General features: G+C 39.0%; 1 protein-coding gene across 1 annotated transcript in view; it reads left to right on the top strand.

Annotated features, from left to right (window-relative positions):
• zmat4a (zinc finger, matrin-type 4a) overlaps positions 1-24,952 on the top strand; it is a 148,416-nt gene that overhangs the window by 9,084 nt on the left and 114,380 nt on the right. The window contains exon 2 of the mRNA XM_026187289.2: positions 17,143-17,244. Within this exon, the coding sequence (XP_026043074.2) occupies positions 17,143-17,244 (102 nt within the window). The remainder of the gene's footprint in view (positions 1-17,142; positions 17,245-24,952) is intronic.

Here is a 24,952-nt window from a genome sequence, read left to right as displayed (position 1 = left end):
GTGATTTAATTGATACGTTCTACATCTGTGTGCTAGTGAGTGTGTAAGTAACTGAAACAAAAATCAGTGTAGATCTGATTAACAAGAAGAATTATTGCCATTTTATTCTGTAATGCTTTGCTTTTATTTAGTTATGGCATTGATCCAGGAGTTCTCTGCACCATCTCTGTCTTCCACTCAGCATAGATTGAGCTATGGGACTTTCAGATGGCGTTTTCTTAGTCAGAGGATTATTGCCCACGTTGGATTTTACACCAATATCTGGCCCCAGAGAACAGTGCTGGAGGCCCTCCAAAACTGGTGACCGACAAGCTCACTTTATTCCTTATAATAATTCATTGTCAGCAACAGGTGAGCAAAGATAACTATAGTCCCATTTATTCACACAGTAGAATACTGGCCATTGTACCATATCACTGATTGATTATTTCTGCTGTGCTGGACATTTAGCACCCATTTGTTTCACTTGCAAAGTCAGGCAAAATGAGAAAAATGGAGGTGCTGTGGAGAGGACTTAGGGTGAATGCGAATAAATAGTGGACCATGAGGTCTATACCTTTTGAAAATTTCGTCATTGCAAGCTGCTCAGATTGCAATTTTGTTCATTTTCTATGCATCAATTTTCAGACAAAAGTGGATAATGTAGGTTTCAGAGTAATGCATCAAAATCTAAAAAGCTGAGTTTTTGCGTTTTTGAATAAAGCTTGCTCTTTCATCATGAGGGTTTCAGAGACTAGGAAAGCTGAAAAATCATTTAACATGATTCATGCCATCATAGAACTGTAAAAGTCTGCAGTGATCAGAATTATTGCATTCTTCAACAACTTCAGCAACTGTTCCAAGTGACTTAGAGAGTCATACTTAAAGACAATCACTGTGGATATGTAATAAATTGATCAATTTATTACATATCTACAGCACATGTATTACTACAGCACAGCTTGTCTATATCTAAACACAAATGTAACAAAAGCTCTAACAATGGTTGGCTGGTGATCTCACATGAAAGCTTAGCCCATGGTCAGTGTTGGCCCAATGTTGTCAGTATGTACTGGCTGCAAATTCTGCTGGTTTGACCATTATCCTAAACAGTGCTGGCAAAGGGTTTCACTTTACTCATGGCATTTCTTCATAGTGTTCATTGGGGTTGGACAGTCAGTTGTTAGTTCACTTATTTTTACAAGTAGGTGGTCCACTTGTGCAAAACTTAGTTTCAGACCAAGATTCTGCATATGGAAACAACTCGCCACCCGCCACACTTTGACTTGGTTATCAGAAGTACTTTACAAGTCTACACACACCCAAACACTGGTTCTCCTCAGACCTGGTATCGTCAGCTCTAGTTGCACTTCACTGTGCCAAGTCATGAATACATGCATTTCCACTACACTGTTGTTTCCCTGGTGGTCTGCATGGGTCACTGGAACTAATCAGTCAAGATCTTAACCAAAACAAAGCTGTTTTGTGCTTATTATTAAGCACAAAAACAGTTATTGTAACTGTTGGCGATTTAACTTTAATCTTTCTAATTTAGAGATCACCTTGATTTTATTTTTCCTGTTAGAATTGCTTACAGAGTGGGATTTGGCGATTGTCCCATTGTCATTTGGTAAAAATGTTTGCCATCACTGGGCTGTATGTTTAACATGCAGATTTTTTGGATATGAATGAATAGATCTGACCACTGGGACCATTACATTCGGCAACAACATGCACCAGTGCTGAATATATAGGTTGCACAATAATACTGTTTTACCTCAGACATATAAACTTTGCTATGGGTCATTCGACTTTGAAGTTATTACTCTGCCTCCTCAGATGTGGTCCCAACTCTGCCAGCAAGAGTTCAAAATGCCCCACTAACATCTTGAAATATGTACGAAAGCAGTCATGATACAGCCTCAACTCCTGGATCAAACCATGAAATTCTCCCTGCTGCTGCCTTCGTTTGAGAACTGGATGAATCCAGAATCTCAGTTTCTTCCTTTTCTTGTTTAGAAAGATCAGGATCAGCTCAACATCAACTTCTTTTTGAGGATGGATTTTCTGCATATGAAATGAAATACAATACTTTTGGTGTATGTATCAACCTAGTATTATGGCAAAAGGTGTAATAGACACTCCGGTCCACCGTGTCCATTTCACGCTTCGCCTCTCCAAAACATGAAATGTACACGCATGCAGAAGATGCAGTAATCCGAAGTACCAGCACAGGGAAATATTTTATTTCAAGCCAGCATGAAGATAATCACAAGAAAGCATTTAAACAGACATTATTAGCACCTTTACATGTATATACATATTAGCTGCCTAGGTTCATTGTTTCTGATGACGAAGGACCCTTGATTGTACTTAATACGTTTTCTGCTCACTACCAACTTTGTAGCTTTAAATATATTATCTCCCCTACTGGTAATGTAACGTCTGCATGCATTTAGATTTCACATTTTAGAGAGGCAAAGCGTGAAATGAACATGGTTGACTGGCGTGTCTATTACGCGCTTTGCCGTGATATCAGGTTGTGTATATATGGTACAGTTCACATTTGAAAAAAAAAGATTTTTCCACTACATGCTCAGTGTTTAATATACTGCTACTGGTTAGAGGAAGAGAAAGAGAGATTTGACAGTTTCATCCTCCAGGCCCAAAAGAGAATAACATATTTACCAGTAGGCTAGTCTAACTTTCCTAAATGATGGATGATTTAGCCTAGAGTAATAGGTAAATACAAGTGGAAGGATGCACAGCCAAAACAGCAATATTTCATAAAAGTCACATTGGCTCTTTTCAAGAAAAAAGAAAACCTTTTTCCACCGTTGAGGCCTGTTGTTCAATTTGTTTTTATGTGTATAACATGGTTTACCTGTCTCGCCTCGACTGTGGACTGTGCCCTCTTCACACACAGAAGAGTCCTTCACAGACACACTCACGTACTACCGTCTCTTTAAAAGCACTATTACAGTAAGCTCTAAATTAAAACCAGCACTCCTTCTGTTTTTACTCATTTTAAAATGAAGATGGTGAAGCTCCTCCCTGCATGCAGAGAAACATGTTCTTATAAGTCAAACACAAGTCAAACACATAAAACCGATCAATATATATGAAAACCGTGATCAATATGTAATATATTTATATAAATCTCCTAATAATCCTTATAATTAGGCTACAGTCAGACTTCGGAAAACAGTGGTTGGAGACCGTTGGAGACGGTGTGCAATGAACTTGGAGTCTTGTTGCATTAGAAATGGTTGCTTTGAAGATGGGGACCAAGTCTGCGACCAGTTGTACTCTGATTCAAACCCTTGCCTATCCGTCCGAGAGTAATTGCAATCAGTCTGAGTCGCACGACAATGACTTGGAGACAAGTTGCCTTCCACCAGGTGATCTGTGCAACTGCCTTGCAGTTGAAAGGGTGCTGCACTCCTAACCTCTGGGTTTCCATTTTTGAAGTTGTACCATGATAGTGTGATACATGCTGACTGTAGTTTTGCATTGTTTTTTGGATGTTGTTTCAAAATATGTAAATATTATATAGTCAGTTATTCATGCCATGCACATTAATGCTCCCTCCATGCCATCAGTGCTGTGTGCTGACAGCCAGTTTCATAGTCCCTCTCCTCTGTAGCCTGGAGGATGCAGCTTTCATTATTTCCAAAAGGAATTTCAAATTGTGAACGGTCACACCACAGGAATGCTTTTCACTTCAACTCTTAAAAGAGCTCAAATTCAGAGGACTGTCAGAATTGCATTTTTAATGTTTGTGGAGGCAGTAATCAACTATGTTTTTCAGAAGTTTTCTTGTGCCCAGGGACTGATTTACAGATCAGATCAGAATTCAGTTTTCCATGAATTTAGATTCTTATTTCCAATGCAGGAGGTAAGAGTGTTGAATATGCACCCAATTAAAAATTCCCTTAGCAATTATGTTATTTGGCAAGCACTTTGATAAAATTACATAACTTAAAAATACAATGAAGTGTGCCATTAGTGGAGTGTCTCATCCTTCAGATGAACTCTTGGAAAGCTGCTGGTTAGTGGTTCTGCTCTGCAGCGTCTCTGATCGTGCCACAAACAGCACTCTGCCTCCTGCAGGTTCTGGAGACCGTCCCACCCATGGACCAGATTCTTTTTGAGGAAGTAGTAGGATGATATCAAGAACTTCCATAACAGCAGTATGGCCAGTAAGCCATCGTGTAGTGAAATAGTACTAGAGGCTGGGGTCCTGTAGCTCCTGTTAGAACAGGCTCTCCAGTAATCACAAGGTTGGTGGTTCAATCAATCTACTCAAGTAGAGTAGAACAGCATGATGTAAGAAACAGTGCATTTAGAGACTAGAAAAGTCACTGGTTGGCATGACTGAATTTCAAAATAGAAGCTAGTAAATTGATTGCTGGTGGTAGACAATAAAAAAAAGCCAAAACCAGACGGTCACCAAATATTTCTGCGTATCCGTTAGTCTTTGTGTGGGAAGTAGGGCTGCCACGATTTGTCGACTAGTCACGATTATGTCGACTATCAAAATCGTCGACGACTGATTTAATAGTCGACGCGTCGTTTGAAGCTTTGTAAGATCACAAAAGACACAGGAATAAGTAGCAGGATTTAAGAGTGTAATAACGGACTGAAACAGAAGATGGCAGCACTGCATGTACAAGGATGCCAGCTGCCGTTAAACCCCGAAGAAGAAGAAGAAGAAGCAGCTGTGTCCCAGAAATCATAGCGCGGCCCAGCTTAGTTTCCAACAATGGCGGCAGCTAGTTAGTTTTAATGTTACTCTTATTATTCTTTCTGGGTCAGAAAATAAACGTTTAACGTATTTTCAGGCGAGAATGTAGCTGTGTAAACCTCAAATATCGGCTCAGTTTATCAGGACACCACATATTTTCAAAAGCGCTCCGACGTTTTCGGAGACGTCTGTTACCCACCAGCTCGATAGCTAGCCGGGGGCTAGGTCACTAGTGCGGTGAGAACACCGGACTCCCGGCAAATTGTTTTCTAACCCACCGCCGTCTTTCGCTACTCAGGTTAAATATATATGAGTCACTTAGATAAATTAAAAATGTTGTTGTTTGGCTTTTTTTTTTTTGTATTTTATTTGTTCCTGAGTAAATCGGTTTGTCTGAGATTAAAGTTATAGTTTTTACACAGCTGAATAAACGTCAAGCAGACAGCTGATTATCAAAAGTGTGAGATGCTGGAGAATATACTCCGTTGTCCTGTTATATTTTAGATAGCAAGGAGTTCATTAAACTTCACCGAAACAATCTGCAAATTTCATTAAAATTGAATAAACTATCATCTTGTCTTTATTTTTAGTTAGCACCTTAAACACTTAAAGCTGTAAGCTAATGATAGTTATATAAGAGCAGATGCTGCTGGTGCAATAAGCTGTACGTTTTACGTCCAGTGGATGATGATCTGATTAGTCGACTAATCGCATAAATAATTGGTGACTAGTCGACTATCAAAATAATCGTTTGTGGCAGCCCTAGTGGGAAGCAGCGGAATTGTGCTGCCTCAGGGCCATGAGAGAGTAGACATACAGATTAAATGACTGCATTTTGTGTTTATTTACATTTTGCACAATGTTCTAACTGCTGTGGAAACTGGGCTGTATAACTACACTAGCGCTTGCTTTCTACAATTTGTCATAGTCAGCGTCATAGTTAAGCGTAGTGAGAAATTTGCATACTGTGAACTTTTTTAAGAAAAGACCTTATTATGATTTTACGTGATCAACGCTTCAGCAGTTCTTTGTGGCACGAGCTCACCCAGGGCTCTGCAGCCCCTCTCTTTCTCATGCTGCTACTCTTAATGTGTGGAGCTACTATGATTAATTGGCAGTTTTACTACTTGCTATACTACATATGGAATAAATGACCAACTTCTAATTTATGGGTTTCTACAGTCCTCCATGTGTAGTCATAATTCTTCATTAAATAGCTCACAATTTATTGGTGAAGCTTACTTTATGTTAGGAGTTGAGGGTTACTGTCTACTGTCTACAGTCTGGTTCATTATTTTGCCAATAGATTATTATTTTGGCTGAAGGCACATTAAAAATTATTTCAATGAGCATCCCTCTTTCTGCAGAAATACAATAATATACAACTGAGCACTAACTGAAAGTGTCTCATTCTTGTGTACATTTTGGTATTATTTAGATGGCTTGAATTCACTGGGAGGATTGTAGTCTCATTTTAAAATCAGTTAGTAATAATAATAATAGTTTGCTAATTATGAAACATCTTCAGGCCACCCATAAAGAGAAAAAAATATACTTAATTTAAATTTGGCCATCTCCTTGTGCAATGCTGCACAACGTCCACCCCAGCTGCTTTTGTTAGGTCAATGCCTAGAACTCCTATTCTGACCATTTAGACCTGTGTCTTTGGTAAGTGCTGGATTTCCTCCACTGTACCAGAACTGTGAGCCTTCAACATGAATTTTTATTTGTAGTAGAGAACAAAGTTGAAAGGAGACAAATCTGGTAAGGTGTGTGCTGAGTGAAGATCGTGTTAGTGTATCTGAACAGATCCTGCTCTGTGAACAAGTGTGTATTGGCACGATAGCATGTGTCACACTTGAAGTTGTTTGCTGCAGCGAATGGTCTCCTTGAGACCTTTAGGAATTTTCAGGAAAAACAAAAATTTGCAGTCACATCTGTGGTTTCACTAGTGGAGAGAGTGGTGAGTGGACCAGCAGGGACTGGCAGCAAGAAGGTGGCTGGTTTAGGGTTGAAGTAGCTGGTCGGGACATGTGGGAAATCTGGAGTGCACACTTTGGTGTTTACAGTGCTGGAAAACAGCAAGGAAAATAGAAATCCGAAAGGATAACAGTAATGGAGTCTGAATTTTTATAACACCATGGCTAACAGACAATCTGGCAGATAGTGGGTGGTGAGAGCTCATTTATAAATACTGCAGCAACGTGATTAGGTAATTGTCCTGGTGTGCCAGCCAGCCAGAATCCTACAAGAACCAAAGCCCAGCCAAGAGGGAGAAAGAGAAAGAAAGGGAGAGTAAGAGTGAGAGTAGAGGAAAAACCAAACAAATGGACATGTTGGCACTGGAGGCATATAAAGATCACGATAAGGACATGTAAAGTGATCTGCTGTATGAGGAGTTAAATGACATTAAATCACAATGGATTCTTTTTACATTGTATTATTATAAAGTGTGACTTTTTATCCAGGAACTTTGCTTTTGTAACTCCAGTACAGCAACTGGATCTGATCGTCGCAGCTCAAAACAATGCTTACAGTTCCCCAGACACTGCTCATCACACTGTATACCTAAAAATAGCAGCGGGTCGTTTTTTTTTTCTTCTTTTTTTCAATTTTCAAGATATCAGAGTTTGTGCAGCTCTTCCAGTCCTAAAAGCTGCCAGTATGATCTGTATCATGGATGGAACAGCACGCAAAAGTAAATTATCAACTGAAAAGGTGCAACATGTTCCTTTTAGATGTATTGTTTACACATAACAGGGCCATGTGGTACATGCTTCATTTAAGGATGCCTTTACATCTGCTGAGGTAATATTTGAAGCTAGAGGGCAACATGGAGATCAAAGAATATATAGCCTCTTTTCAACTAGTTCCTTGAATCTACTCAGTTTCTGTCCTTTTCCATTTTTAAGGAATCACTCACATGACTCATCAAGTGATGCCACTGATTGGCCAATTTGTGGCATGCAGTCTGTTGATGTCATATTTTCAGACTCAGCTTGCGTCGAACCCCAGCTGAGCAGGTACTACCAGTACCATGTACTACCACCTAATGGAAAACCCTAAAAACTGAATTGAGTCGAGTCAAGCTGAGCTGAGTAGGTACAAGTGGAAAAGAGCCATATGACGGAGCAACTGGTAAGTGGTAAGGACAGAGACAGAAAAAGTCTTTGAACTTTAACATCAAATTAAAACATCAAGTAAAAGAGAAATCACTGGTGGACTGTGAGATTTAAAAAGAAATGTTCAAAAACAAAAGCAGCCGCTGAATTCCTTGTTTTAGGAGCCTTGAAGAATAATCCCAAATAACAAGTCAATAGAAAGAGTGAGTGAAGGCATCTAAATCAGCAATTTGTGGAAGCAGGAGCTGTACTTAAAGTTGCTAATTTCTTGTTAGCAGCAGAAATCCAAAGGCAAGATTTAACGAAAAGTCAGAAAGGGCATGACAGCAGAATGACCTCTCACCAAACGTAAAGCCAAAGGTATGGCATAAGACAGGAGGAACTTAGAAAAGTGTGAAATTTATGGGGCATCTGTATATCTGTTCCAGACAGTGTCTCCAGCATGAGTCTCACAGTAGCCAAGTCTGTTTATTACTGATTTAAAGAAAAAAAGAGTAAATGTTGAGTACTGTCACATATACTTACTGAATCAAAGAAATGTTATTTCCTTTGACATCAGTTAACTTTTACTCTACATCTGAAAAAAACCCTGTACAAACACCATTAAAGTCAGTCTTTATATATGATGACAAAACGTGTGCACTTATAAATAGAAATAAAAGCTAAAACATGACAAAGATTCTACCTTTTCCTCTTTGTAATGTTGGCTGATGCCAGGGCTGTGCAGAGATGTTTGAAGGGGCGGGTGCTCAAAGTTAAAAAGGGGCACATAGAAACAGGCTGAATAACAACAACCCACATTCATCAAAAATCTAATATGAAATCACATCATACTGTATCACTGTCATCAGGTGTGGACAACACAAACCAAATGTAGCCCGTGTTTTTAACTGAAGGGGTACAATGTTCTGTTGAGGGGTTGCTGCTGCTCCTGGTGGTGTTAGAGGACAGGGCTGTGTTGATCTGAGACGGTAGACATTTAAAAAATCCATAGGAAAGATGGTAGCTGATTAAAGACGTGTTATGAGATAATAATAAAAAAATACAAAGATTGGTGACAGCGCTTGGAATCATAAGGCAAGAGGTTAAAAAAACTGTGGGAAATAAACTGAAACCAGAACATTAGTAGGGCAAAAGAGCGGGGTTGTCGTGGTAGTGTAAGAATGTAACAAAAAAATCTATACACATAAAACACACACACATGCACATGCAGTGACATTTTATACCTTCTCCAGAGTACTGTATATACTATACCACAAGTTTGCGTCATGGTGCTGATCCAGAATCCTCATTGTTTATTCTTAATGGTATAATAATAAAGTAATAATAATTAACTTACTTTAAAGCAAACTATGTTCCCTAAAACGGTGGACAGAGCTACAGACCCATGACGACTTTACACAGTAAGCTAGCAGCTAATGACCAGCACTTCTTGTGCAGTTAATAATAGGACAGTTAATGTTATGAATTTGAATTGAACTTGCAAGCCAAAAATTCAGTAAAGACCAAATGGACTGTGCGGGTTTTAGGATGACTGCAGTTCACTGGAATGTTTCCTAGATTGTAGCCTTGTTGGTGTTGTATTTCAGCCTTTGCAAATGCAAACTTAAAGGTATTGTAAGTCATTTTTGCACTAATAAATATATATTAATTGATGTGTATTTAAAACAACAAATTCACATAAACAGAAATAATTAAACAGAAATAATTGATTACAACTTAATCAACTTTAAAATTCCACTAACGTCAGCTAGCAGCAATTAACAACAGCGCTTATAAGAAAAGTTTAGGATATTCTCAACAACTCACCTCAGTATCGCTGTAGTCGGTCAGAAGTGCGCTACACAGTCTCATCGAATCATATCAGTCTCCTTTTACAGAGTTTTACAATCTCCTCTAAAGTAAATAGATGTGAACACCCGAGCTGAGCTAAGCTGTCAACATAGCTGAGCTGAAGTAAACAGAAGACTGACAGCATCTACTCACTACATATGAGTAGAAGCCAAAGTTGTTTGTCCTGGAGTGGCTACTGTAGCTGGGATGCACTTGAAATGGGAGGGGTAAGAAATAAGAATTGTACTGATATCAATCTGCAATGTACTGAAATCTAGTGATGAAATTTTACTTATAGTACCTTTAATTTTTAATGGCTTCATTTTGTGATATCATCATATTGCTTCCCAAATATGTTTCCATAGTTTTGTCGTGTTTGCCATTTTTAGAGTTGGAGAAAAAAAAGAAAAAAAAAGCTTTGCTCCATTTTTACAGTAAAGTTTTACAGTCTGGTTGAGACAACATTGATGATGATGATGATGATTTTTGTTTTTATTAATGTTATTTGACTTGCTGACTGTCATTTTGGCTGTTAACGTTTAACCTGGTATGTATCAAAAAATCCAACACAAATATAAGTAGACAGTATACAAGAATAATAATGTCTGCCCAAATAAGTCTGGCAACTCATTTTAGCATTTTTATATGTAAATCTTTTTATCCATCTGAGGACAACTCAAACTGTGGTTGACTTAATGGTAAACAATACTCTCCTTCCTATTTAGAAAGTTCAAATGGTACAAATGAGCTGGACCTCAACTCGATTAAAATGCTTCCTTAAAATATTAAGAGAGCATTGCATAAAGGAATCGTCACAAACTTTGATGAACTGAAGCAATGTTAAAGAAAAAAGGGGCAGAAATTCACTCAACTATTAGAGAGACTGATAAAGTCACAAAAAGAGAAAAAGAAAGAAAATACATAATACATATATGACTTTAGTGTTTAGTATATAGTATTAGTATAACATGGCTGCACACTGAAATAAAGTCTCTTTGTGTCGGAACTCTGTTTTTGTGTATTATTTGTGTATTTGGTATGCCACAAATGTAGCAAGACTTAGTACGTCTGCAGGACACAGAGAAACACAGTGATACTGTTGAAAGCTGATATCAGCTACAGCTTTTTAAATGCCTCTTCTCTCTTTTTAAAGTACTCTGCTGTGTGTTACATCTCTCTGACAGTTCAAGGATGGGGGAAACAATCTGGGGCAGCTAGTCACTAAAGCTCCTCACCGGAGGAATTTGAGGCCTGTGTGTGGGAAGTGCAGAATCGCCCCATGTGAATACAGTGGAATTCTAAAATCACTTAGTTAAGGATGAGACAACACATTTGGTATTTATGTGGCTTTGCTTCTAAGAGATGATTGCTCAGTGTAATCTAAGATTTACTGATATTATTCCGAACCAGACAATCAAACAACGTACCCCAGTTGTTGTTATCAGCTAGTCTCCAGTGTGATGATGCATTATTGAGCAGGGCTAGTGTTGAAGGCTGGTTTAACATGTGTGACATATTAACTTACATTACATGTTCTTAAACCTTCAAAACCTGCAACTTCCATTTGCTCTCACTTCTGTCCAATTCCGATCAATCTTTTATTGAAATCTGATAAATTCATTCCAACAATGAATGTCAGTGAATGATTAACTAATAATTTTTCTGACCTCCTGACTTCTAAGAGTCTTTCAAGAATTGATTGTCATAAAAAAAAGTCACTGATATAGATATTCAAGTTTGATAGCAAACAAAAAAGTCTCAGGTGTTGTTTGATCCACTGTCTGTCTAGGAACACATTCCCACTGTATTTTTGGATTTCAGTGGGTTATCGCAACAGCTCTGAGTTGCTATAAAATTTGCCGCATACATTTGTTGTGTACATTTCTAATTGTGATTTTTCGTCTTTAGTTTTCTACTTGAACAGATTAGCCCAAAATCAATACTCAGATAACTTTGGGGATTTCATGACGTTCATCTGCAGTTCCTGGTATGTTGGCATTGATTCAGAAAAAGAGAAAAGTCCACTGAGGATAAAATGTAGTACTGATACAAGTGTAACAGAGTAATGCCATGCTGTTCAGACAGCTCATTTTTAACCTATTGGCAGCGTCTGATCAAAAGAAGCATTTGTCCTGTACTCACTGACATTCTCATGTGGCCTACAAAAAATAATTTAAGATCTAATTAAAAGCTGGCAGAGAACTGGATATTTTCTGGGTGTGTGCACTCTCCAGAGGTCTTTCCGTGTTGTGTTTCCTGTTCATGCACTTTTATTTTCATTCACAGTGTAACCAATACAGGCCTAACCCGTCCAAAGAATAGGCCTGGGACATTCTGATAGTCAAGTCAGAATGTCTGTTCATATGATAGGCAATGACAAGGCGATAGAATTGTGTATTAAAATGTTTCCTACCTGACATTGGGATCAAAGCTGGAATTTTTATGTTGTGACAGCAGCAGTGCCCATTTAGCTGGTTATCATTATTTGTTATCTGAACTATTCTTAGCCAAAGGGTCATCTGCCACTAAGGCCAGCACGAGTCCAGCTCATCTGCATGGGCATTCATCCAGCTTCCCAGCTTAACACACTCCCTAACGAATTACAACTGACCTTTTTAGCAGCAGCATCTGCTGGGCACTCGCCACTGTAACCTTCTTTTCATCTCTGAACTCTTTCTCTCCCTCTGTTTCGTCAGCTTTTTTCTTTTTTTCTATCCCCAGCCTCACTTTTCCAGCTCTACGGAGCTTGCCTCCGTTGATGTGCTAACACTTTGTCGTAGTCAAAGAAGGTCGGTAAGCAGGAAAGCTGGCTTTCTGCTAATTTGATCATTGGTGTGAAATGTGCTGGTTTGTTTCTTCTGACTTCTCTGGTGAAGGAGAAACAAGGGACAGAGTGGCAACATAACTTCCGTAATGAGCTCACGGAGCTGTGCTGAGAGAGCTTGCCTGTAATGTTGTTAACAACAGCTGCTCTGATCAGATATTGATGATTGAATTGTGTAAAGGACCCCCTGTTGGTTTACAAGTGCGATGCCTCCCCTTATCCAATTACACGGGGTAAAAATTAATATTTTTCTCATTTAGAAGAGAGTCAACCTCTTGCAATTATAGCAATGTATCTGACAGTAAAATCCATTAGCTTAATGAATTGAACACCAAGGAGAGGCACATGTTAATTTGGTGAGAAGCTGTTGCTCTTTGGAGCGCTGTGCTTAATACTCAGCAGGACGTTTCCTGCTTTCTCTCTTGTGCCTTTGTGTGATAGACACACTCACGAACAAGTTCTCTTCTCAGGTAAAAAATAATTATTTTTTTTCTATTTTTGCCCATCCACCACTTCTCATTAAGTTAATCTTTACAGGAATGAAACATGAGCTGACCACTAGGTTCAGACCTAACAACAAGGGGCTTTATTTCTCAGGACCTCTTCAGCTTACTTGGCACCACGTTAGCACAGGGGTGGCTGTAACTCAGGAGGTAGAACAGGTCACCTACTGATCGGAAGGTTGGCGGTTCGATCCCTGGCTCCTCCAGTCTGCATGTCAAGTATCCTTGGCCAAGATACTAACCCCAAGTTGCTCTCCGATGCATCCATCGGAGTGTGAATGTAGTTGGTAGAGCTTGAACTCTCTACTAATGGCCGACCATTAGCTATATAACACATAGTTGTATATGTACACAGGGCTTAACAAGCTTTTGACTGGAACTATTAGCATAGGTGTACTCTTTGGGCTATAACTGAGAATATCAAGTATGAAACACAGAGTTGGTGACCTTTGAAGGGTTGGAAGTAGACTTATGGTTTGGTTTAATGCTATCCCTTCCATCTATTTTCTGACAGACCCAAACCAAACCCAATCTTATAACAGAAGATCTGTTAGGTCGAAATTCAGTTCAGTTAAATCCAATTATATAGCGCCCAATCACAACAATAGTCACCTCAAGGTGCTTATAAACCCCAGAGAAAACCCCAACAATCAGATGACCCCCTATGAGCAAGCACCTGGCGACAGTGGGAAGGAAAAACTAACTAAAAAGGCTCAGGGAGGGGCAACCATTTGACCGATTGAGGGTAAGGATACATGTAAGAGACTGGACTTGAAAAGCAATGTTTTGTATTTTTTCAGAATCCTTCTTACGCATAAGTAGAATCATACATAAAATGCTACCTAAACCTAACCCCTAAGTGATTCACTAGCCACTTTGTGGACATTATGAGGTTTTGAGGGAACAATTTGGCAAATTAGCCAAATTCTAGTTATGTAAATTGTCTGGGTACACCTCTGACTCACAATGAGATACAGATTTAAAGTACATGAATCTAATGTTTGTCTAATGGCAAACAGAAGATGCACAAGGGTGGTTTCAGAGTTTCAGAGAACAGGACAAAAGAGGAAAAAAGCCTAACGAAGGTGTTACAAGGGGTCTCGCTTCTTAGTGAAATAGGTCAATACAGCATTACCCAAAATCAAAACCACTAACAACAAATAACTTTTTAAGAGGCCTTGTTTTACTGTTATTTATTAGGCGGTGTTGAGATTTTTACAGTAAACTCCCACCATTGCTGACCTTAAATGCAGACAAAATATAGGGTCAGAGCTCACATCCTAACAATAAATCCAGCTGAATGATTTTTCGTGTCTCGCGGGATTATGCATTGTGGAGAGAGATAACAGAAAAATATTTACTTATTTCTCTGTTTACTCCACATTGTAGGGTTTTGGCCATTTAGTCCAAACTAAGATGAATATGCAGACTTTACAATGGCAGAAATAGAACTGAGACCTCCTTCTAACTATGGAAAATGAAGTCAGAGATAAGAGTTGCTTTCATTCCCAGGCTTCTGCAGAAGTTACCCCTGATGCCTCTGCTTCTTAACAGAATTTAGGCAGATTAATTATTCATTTTGCACATCTGTGCACCCTTGCTAAAATAGTGAGTGGCTCCAACTGGCACAGGCTGATAGAGCTCTCAAAGATGCTTATTTATGTTGTTTGTCCTCTAGAATCTGAACTAGAAGTGACGGTGCTCTCGACTGATTACAAGACTTTGGAAGAGAGTGGCAGTGCTGACTTATTTATGTTTCTCTTCTTCTCTTGCTGTTTATCTGCAGACACATACACTCCTGACATGTTTTGCCCCTGTTTTCTCAGTCTGACCATAATGTCTTTGCTGCCAGAGGGTAGGGTAGTGTAGGGCCTACCTTACAATATAAAGCACCTTAAGGCGACTGTTGTTGTGACTGTTTGGTGCTGTATAGATAAAACTGAATTAAACTGAATTGAATGATAGTGCAAATATTTCATACTTGAATAACATGCAAGTTTATTCTTCTGTTCTGTTGCTGGTGCTTCATATTCCAAGAATCCAACATTTTCTCTGATGCTGAAACTACTGTAGGCTGAATTTCTTTTCCACACACAAAATTTATCATGAATCATTAGGGCAATAAACAAAGATTCAGGTCTAGAAACAGAATTAGTGTAAAATCATTTTGTCAATAAATTTCCATCCTCCTACCTTGCCTAAAGACGACCACCAAATTTCTGTGTGTCTCTTTCTTTTGCTGTATCAGTCAATATAATTTTTTATGTTTTAAGTAGATATTCTCTGGCCAGTGGATGTAAATTTAGCCACTTGGTTTGTTGGCATGATGAACTATCAATTAGTAATAACAAGGAAAAATATTTTTTTTCATCTTTCTGCCAATGAAAATGTAAAATCCGACCCCAAATAAGCCATGCAAATTATACATTACCACAAGCTAAGTGGTACTCTCTGTGAATATTAAAGAGTACACTTATGGGAAGCTTGTAAAACCACACAGACTGGATGTAAAAGGCAGAGGAAACCTCTAGGTCTAAAACATTATGGCCAACAGGGGTGAATCATCTGAAAACTCTGAATTTAATGATGACTTTGAGACAGTGATCTTACTTCTGATTTGTGAGCTCAGTCTCTTTTTGCGTACTCTGTTGCTGCTTAAGAGCATTTTTCTGTTCACTGTGACACTAATTTTTTTTATAGAATGTTATCTCCTTAACAAAAAACAAATGTTAAAGTAGGGTATAATTTAAGGTTTGTCTGCCTTGAGATTGACAAGTCTCTAATGAGCCCTTTGCCTTGGCATTTTCCAGCTCTCTGTGAGAATATTTGTGTTTCCTGCTTGTGCTTGACAAACCAGAGGACACCTGGTGCAGTTTTTAAGACCAAACTCATCCTCACCATGGCCCTACTAAGTGATTTGAGGAGGATTAAAACTTTGATGATCATATGCTGTGCAATGATTCCTTGAGTAGAGATTTTGAATCTAAAACCAATACCAAGATGCATCTTCTTGTTATTAATGCATCTTAGTATTGCTTGACAATCTTGAGCTGAATGTGTTTAAGACCAACAAAGAGATAACAGTGGACATTACCAGAAAACTAGCAAAGAACCTTCATCCTCTCAGCATGAATGGGATCCAGCCGGAGAGGGAAGACCAGTTATTACCTCAGGTGACTGAAGGACTTATGATTTTGCACTACAGAGAATCCTGTACTGCAAAATCCCCACCCGGATGGGAAACTGCATCCAATGCATCCAATCTTTAAGACTTCTTAAAACTTGTTACAATTTTCCTACTTTTGCTAATAGCACAGAGCTATTAGCTATCAAATTTGTAAATTGAAACAAGTTTGAGATACGTTCCTCCTAAGTTCCCTCTGTCCCGTGGCTCCAAATGAAGCTGCACCTTTGTAAATGAGGATGAGTTAAGCTTGACTGCTTCCAAATATGAAATGCGAGCTTCTGTTGTAAACTAGGCTGAATTAGTAATAGAAAGCAGAGAGGGCTCAGCTATGAAAATAAAAGGTTTTTGCAGCCATGTCACCTAGAATACATTTTTTTCTCCAACAACACACAGCCTGGAGTTCAATTTTATACTTTAATGAATTCCCAGGAACAGCTCGTCTTTGATCTCTTGTTATTTATTCATTAACAAATAACATTTTAGCTTCATGTCTTAAGTGGGATATTTTGTATAGTTTTTCTGACTCATTGCTTGCAAAAGCTGCTCAGCATCTGTCACTAAGTTAATAAAATATTGATTAACTGTGTTGAAAATATGAGTTTGTTGTTTACTTGCTCTATTACATCTTGGTTGGTTTGTCACAGCTCCCTGTAGACCTACAAAACAAGGCTGCCTGATAGTACCAATGGAAATCAGACAGCTTTCTGTGTTTGTGTGAATGTACAGTGGACATATTATGTCATTTTGTCAAAACTGTTAGTCAGAGAGGTCCAGTTTGATTCGGACTTGCCGTTTAAATAAAAAAACATTTTCCCTAACTTCTTTTGACTCATCCTGTCTGAAATGGGCTTTTTCTTTCAAAAACAGTCAGCATTATGTGTGCAGTTCTTAAAAACACCTGCCAAAAACGGAACTCCAGTCAGTAAACTCATTTTCTCCTTCTCCAGATGAAGTCAACAGAGGTGGACCAAGGGCTTTTCACAGACAGCTACTGCAAAGTGTGCAGCGCTCAGCTCATTTCCGAGTCCCAGCGGGTCGCCCATTATGAGGTGAGAGTCACATGACCCTGATATACTATACTACTCTATTGGAGCTAATGACAAGATTTGTGCTGTTTAGGCACTGCCCCCAGAGACACTTGGAAAATCTATCCACCTGAGCCCTGCAGCTCCACACTGACATACACCTGAGTTCACCCAGTTGTTTGTTCTTTCATTTAGCCTCAGTTGAATGCAAACCTAGAAATACAGATATAACCAAAAGAGAAACTGAACTTTGAGATTTTCCACAGCTCATACTTTAAGGGGTATTCATCCACACTACCTAACATTTTAACCCCAAGAGATCATTGCTGAATTCAAACTTTGACAGCACAGTTGCAGTAAACAAGAAAAGCCATTACTGAAAAGCTACAAAGCATTTTAAAGTTACAAATAAGTCTCTAATCTCTCATTTTGTATTTAAGTATTGCAAAGTGATACAACTAACTACTGCAAAATAAATTTAGGACTGGTGTTAGATTGGTAATCAAAGCCAAGTATTGTATCCAAATAAATCCCCCAAATTTTCCCTTCATTAACCTTACTGTTCACAAACTGAATTGCCCTTTGTTTCTAATGGTTAATATAGTTCCTGACATGGAAGCCCACTAATTAATGATATTCTATCAATAGGATTATTGAATAATCTCAGTAAAGCCCTATTATTTTGATATTTTGGTGGCTAGCTTTGGAGCTGGCTAGTAACTACCAAAATAGAGAGATGGACTAAAGAAACCACAAAATTTGTCTGCAGTATGCCAAATACCATCTCACGTCCACTTTAATGTTCTTGCAAGTGAGTTTTAAGGAGTTTCTGACAAGATAAAATAAAAAATGTAGTAAATCTATGTAAACACATCTGTACCTGTCCTTTAACCCGACGCGCTGAAACTGGCGATGCCCCAATCAGTCAACTCAAGGTCAAATTGAGGAAGGCAGCCAGTTGGTTTCCTCCTGCCTGAGCATCATCAGGTAGTGGACCTCTATCTCTCTGCAGATGCCACCGCTCACTCACTGTCAAACTGAGTTTCAAGACCAGTGAGTCTGATGGCTAGCCTGCCGCTACAGGACATCTGCAGTAACAGGAGTTGAAGGGACTCATATGAACACTACCATCCAGGCAATATGATCAAAGACTGGCCAGCTGACTTTCATTCTTTGAGAGGCTGAAAGAAAACAGTTTGAGACCTTGAGTCAATTAAGCATGTTATTGATTTCCTGTTGTTGTGCATCAGTTTGCTGAGGTAAAATCTCAAAAACGAAAACGAAATGTTTTTTTTGTTTGTTTGTTTTTTTTACATTTTTCTGACAGTGTTACTTTGTCCTAACTTTGCCTCGTCCTAAGCTTGCTTTCCTTGACTTTGAGTCAACTTTTCTTTTGCAACTCTTAACTCAGACTCTGTTTCCTGCAGGGCATAGTGCTCGCTGTGCTGCTGCTGCAGAGTGCTATTTAAAGTAGCCCTAACTGCCTATGGGAAACAGGAGAACTATTGTGTTCTTCAGGCTGTTGCAGGAGACAGAAAGTGGCTGTACCAATCCGAATCAAATATTAATTTTGTTATTGTGTGGTGAATGCAGAATACAGCACTTGGCCTGTTGCCTCCTGGAGATAGAGTGTATTTGGCTTCTATTTTAGCACAGTTAGGGTCTAATGCATGGTGACGTGTTTGGGTCATGTTGACGACAGTAAGAAAAAAGGGAAGTGCCACAACAAAGTAAACTTTTGAATCGAGATGGCAGTTTTGCATTTGAAAAGGTGAAGTGTTTGCATTTTGTTTTTGTCGATTTGATTCCAGCAGTGCTGCATTTGAAGATTTACAGTTGCTGTATATCAGACTGTAGAGCTTCAAATCTTCTAACTTGCATCTGAAACTCATGACCTCTTTCATTAAAAATATGAACATATGTATAAATCATAATAATGGTCATTAATAATGAAAAAGTGCATTTGCCAAAGAAAGAAGGAAGCCAGAAGATTTTACGTCTATGCTTCAGGTGAAGCGCTGGGCCAGTTGTGTATCTGTAGTTGAAAACTCCTTTTGACGGGGGATGCAGACCAATTTTTTTAAGCTTTTTGCAACAGATAATATGTTATTGTTATTGCCATTTCACATTTTTGGCCTTAAGGGTCTGACTTCATCACCCCTTGGAGATTCCCCCCACTCAAGGAATCTCCAAGGGAGACAGGCAATAATGATTTCCTCCCTTGGCCTCAAGCCCTACAGGTGGATTTTGAGGTGAAAGTAGGTCCTAAGGCATATTGTTCTAGATGTACTGGCAACACCACCAGTGTCAGGAAGTGTGGGGTGAGCTTTCAGGCAAATGTCATGGTTTTCCTCCGCAACTGTATAAGGTATAGTGGGAAGAGTGTGCAGACTTCAAGTTCGACTCTGCAAAAACAAGAGAGATCAGAGGCAATAGGAGACAGACATGTAAAGGGCTTTCAGGGTAGGAATAAATAATTAAATAACTAACTGAAAAAGAATTCATAGTTAAAACTTCCTGGACCATAGTAGGGACTTTTTTATCAAATGGAGAACTTTTTCTGTATCCCCCCTTCAGATGAAATCTTTTTGACAGACTGGTCATCTAACTCACTCAAATATGATGATCTGTGATCGAGTCAGTGTTACTTTGAATTTTTAAACTCCAAAGTTAAATCAGTCTTTGGGGTGACAGTAGACATGTAATTGATCTTTAAACCTCCTTTTCAAATACATCAAAGCAAGAGCTCCCCTGCAGAGTGGATCAGAGTGGCCTTTGGTTCTCAGTTCAAAGATATGAGTGTGGCTCATGTTAATTTATGCATCTGTCTCGTTGCATGTTTTCTGATTTGGGCGTGTACTACAGCCTCTCTTGACAAGCTGCCCTCTTGCAAGCAGTGCAAGAGAACCTCTTTTAAACTAGATGCCTATTACGTTTTAATGTATTTTCCCTAGCAGTGTTGAGTAACTGCTCTTGAAGAAATATAACACAGCTCGTTAAATGTCTGATTGTTCAACGTGTCTTTCACTTACTGAGTCAACAGCAGTTTATTAGTACTTGCTTGAGTGTGGCATGTTTTAGGGGTGATCTAAGGCACTGTTTTATGGCATCACACGGATGAGAAGCAAAAAAAGGCCCATCAGGTGCTAAAAATGAACCTTAGACTCAAACGTTAGAACAGGCTTTTCCCCGCAGCACGCCGTGTAATAAATACTCACAAAGAAAATGGCGGCCGTTACAACTTATGTCTAAAAATGTATCGTTTCATGCATCTGTTAAAACACTCGACTCCAGGTACGCGACGCCCAGCTGGAAACACTTCAGCCAAGTCGAGCTGCTCGAGATTCACAGAATTTACAGAAAATGTTAAATTTTTGTGATTTATATCGTTATCGGGACGATAGATGTCTTATATTGGGATATGAGATTTTGGTCATATCGCACAGCCCTACTTCAGAGAGACCTTAAAGTCAAGCTCAGATAGAGTTCTGACAGATCAGCTGAATGCTTACCTAATAGCTTTCTTCACATCCAACTGCCAAATCTCATATTGATGTGTTATATAAGCTGCATCAGCCTGTCCACAGTTGGCGCTCATCTGCAAGTCGCTTTGCAACCCACCTCCACACCAGTTTCTCTCTTTTTTTAGAATGTAGTTAAGTCTTATATAATATATTCTCTTTTAACAAATTAAATCTAAGCAGCAGTCTGTTAGTCTGTTATTTGAGATGTGGCAATGCATAGCTTCCATTGTGCCATACCTTAATGACAGGACCTGTTATGGACATCAGACTGCTACATAATGACCTCATAGTTGTGGTCAGTTATTACTTAATATAGTCTGAAACAGGTGTACATTTCTGCCTTGCTTCAGTTCTTTTGTGTTATCAGAACATGGCCTTTGTTTAAAAATTAATTAATCATAACATTAATTAACATGAGGATAATATATACAGATTATATACATGATAGCATCTAGGACTGGGTGATATATTGAGTTTTTAAATATATCAATATATTTTTATACGAAATAAGAGATGTGACAATATCGTTTATATCGATATAGTCTATGTTACGTTATAATTCTACTTGTGGAACCACAAGTTTGCCTCTCTTTCGTCCACTTTTGTCTCTACGCTGCGTTACTCTGCCTTGCCTCTCTCCTTCACTGAACACAACTCCCCCTCCCCCATCGCTTCACCTGCAGTTAACGACAAGATGGACACGGTAGCTATCAAAGAGGAGCTGGTCGGTAAAAAGAAAACATTTAGAGATTACTATTTTAGTGCTGCAGCATTACTCTCGTTAAAATGACGTTAACGCCATAACTGTATTAACGCGGCAAATCTCCGTTAACGAGTTACTGCGGATTGCCCCGTGCGTGGGGCTGCACGGCGTCAACGCGTTAACGGTTACCTCGTTAACGTGTTGACGCCGTGCAGCTAGCATTACTAGTATTTTCACCATTTACAACAGTGCCATAAAGTGCAAAATGAAGAGTGTGTGAAAATGTGTGCTGTATCCCAGACCACGAAGTCTCCCAGCCTCCTGCCCTGAAACAAAGTACCTTACATATAACCTAGGGCTGCACGATTAATCGTTAGAAAATCGCGATCTCGATTCATACTTATGTCCGATCTCATTTCCGAATGACAACGATTTAAAAAAAAAAAGAAAAAAAAAAAAAAGACGACGATTGTACCGCATTTTGATCCGGGACGTAATCTGCATGAAAACAAGCGCTCACTCTTCCTGCTCAACAAATGACAAGGGCGGAGCCTTATACCACGTGATACAGAAGCTGGCTGCTAAAATTAGCAGGGAAAAAACAATGGAGAGCACGTCAGGGATGACGAGAAAGTGACAGGAGAAAATCCGTCCCGGTCAACCACCCAAACATCAATAACGGGAACCTTATACAGCGCTTCACGTCGAACTCCCGCAGGCACAAAGAAATTACGGAGGCTATCACTTATCACCTGACCAAAGATATTGCTCCCATCAACACTGTGCAAAACGAGGGATTTAGGAAATGATCAACACCCTAGACAAACGCTACACAGTGCCGTCCCGCAACTATTTTTCTATTGTTGCACTACCTGCTCTATACACGCAGTGTCGAGCAACGGTGGAGACGGAATTTCAAGCAGTACAACATTTTGCAGCAACAACAAAATGTGAGACTTTTGTTGTTTTTATGTTTATTTATTGTTTTTATGTTCAGTCTCAACTGTTGCGAAGTTGATGTGCAGTTAATAAGTGCAATAAATATTTATACTGGAAAAGAATATCGTGAGAGAATCGTGATCTCAATTCTAAGCCAAAAAAATCGTGATTCTCATTTTATGCAAAATCGTGCAGCCCTAATATAACCGTACACTAAAATCCTTTCATTTTCTCAAAAATGTATGAGTTCTGGTTGTGCTTACTGACCGCGAACCGATTTTATGTGGTACAAAGGGCTGAGCAATCTGTCAAAAATGCTTTAGTACGACTTTGGTAAGCTACGAAGCTGCACCGCTTGATGGATTTGTTGGAGCATTACGGCTAGCGGAGTCTGGAGCCTCGTGGAGTAATGCATACTGTGCTTCAATATAATATTACCGTATTGTGTGCGCATAACGAGCACAAATGGCACCTGTAAGAGACACGCTTACGAAGCGGATTTCAAACTCCAGGCTGTCAGTCACGCAGTAGAACTTGGGAACAGAGCAGCGGTGAAATCTGTCTGTCTTTGTTATGCTCAGCGTCTTTTAGTTTACATTTTGACTGCACAGTTGTGAGCGTTTTGTTATGCACAAAAACAACATTGTTTTATTTTATTTATGGAGAATTATTATTTAATAAATGCTGATAATTTATCTCTGAGTAATTTTTTCATGTACATCTACGCTGTATGTTAATAAAAGTGCCTGTGTGAGATCTGGGACACAGTGTGACTAAGAATTCTCTTTTAGTTCTTACTTTATGGCTTTAAAAAATATCGAGATATATATTGTATATCGCCATCTAGCTAAAGAATATTGAGATATGAATTTTAGGCCATATCGCCCAGCCCTAATAACATCATGTAAATACTTAGTGCTTCCAGTCCACACATCCCCAAGGTAATATTACACTGAAATCTGATTAAAGGTATTATTATATTGAGTACAGAGAAAAGAGATAGTTTAAGATGATCCGAGCTTTGTGACATGTTACAGCTTTGTGATATTCTGCTGGAAGCAGCATCAGAAGGCCGATCCAATGTGGTCATAAAGAGATGGACACAGTCAACAACAATGCTCAGTTGATACTAGGGGCCCAACCTGTGCAAGGAAAATACCCCCCACACCATTGTGTCACCACCAGCAGCCTAAACTGGTGCTGGTGGTGTTGGCGGGATGGATCAGTCCTTTTTTAAATTCTGGCCCTGACATTTTGATATCACCGCAGAAATTGAGAGTTGTCAAACCAGACAACATTTTTCCAGTCTTCCTCTGTCCAATTTTGTCAGCTCATGAGAATTGTAATTTCAGTTTCCTCTTAGCTGACATTGGTGACATCTGCTGTGGTCTTGGTCTCCACTATCTACGGATGGAAATATTTGAATACTTGTTAAACGCCTCACTATTTTACCTAGCTGTTATTTCTGTCTGTCTGCTGTGTGGTAAATTGCAGGGTTTATCAGATCATTATACCCTAAAATAGCTTGTATTATGGAACTGAGGTTAATCTTATTATGATTCAGTTTTGAAATAATTCTCTGTAGGTTTATGAGTAGGAGAGAAATGAACACGAGATCCATTGTTATGTAATTTTTTATTTAATCTTTAGATACAAAATGAAGTTTGGAGCTTTCACCTATACAGGAAAATCTGGTTTCAAGGATTCGATCTTTCCAGTCAGAGGGAAGTCCTGGAAAACGATGTAAAATCGTATATTTCAGCAGCATGAGCTAAACATGCCACAGCAGACTACCTTTTGCACAGTTTCATAAATCTAAGGCAATGTGTATTTCAGCCACTTCAAGCTGAATAATCTCATTCCCCACATCCAGGAACAATGCCTGTCAAATGCTATTTGTCAGCACTGCAGAGTCATTTTCAAAATGCCACCACACTAATCCAGCAGCTGCAGCATGTATGACTTTTTCCGTGAAAGCTGTATCAAGCTCACATTTTGCATTTTCACTCCACTACATTGTGATTCTCCTCTCAGTACATAACATGATCGAACAAGAGCAGAATTCAACTGCATTGGGGACACTCTTAAAGTTCGAGTAGCTCACTATTGGCTGCTTGTGTTGTTCTGTTCACTGCTATGCTCTTTGTGCACTTCATGTCCTCACTAATAGGTTTCTATTATCTCGGAGACATTACAAAATGAGTTTGCCTTTCAACATTTTATGCTATGCTTTATGCTTTATACAGCAAATGACTCACTTGGCTTGTAAAGAAGAGGAGAAGGGTTTAGGAGCTCAGCTAATATACAGTGTAATACTACAGTACATAATTAAATATAATGCATGTGTGTGTTAGGCTAGATTTGGTTACATTTATTAAAGCTTAAGGTTGAAAAGAAACCATGATGGTAAAATAGTCCATTGAGCTAGTATAGTGGTGTAGGGGGCATACAGAGCCAATAAACCAGTTATTCCCACCACCCATCCCCCTACCACGGCCCTAGAACATCTTAATGAGCAGCTGTTTACTGTGCTGAGAAGAGACCAGACTAAAACATACCATTTATG

This window comes from Astatotilapia calliptera, chromosome 12 (genome assembly GCF_964374335.1).
Source record: "Astatotilapia calliptera chromosome 12, fAstCal68.1, whole genome shotgun sequence".
Taxonomy (NCBI): Eukaryota; Metazoa; Chordata; class Actinopteri; order Cichliformes; family Cichlidae; genus Astatotilapia; species Astatotilapia calliptera.
This window is presented reverse-complemented; position numbering and strand designations above follow the sequence as displayed.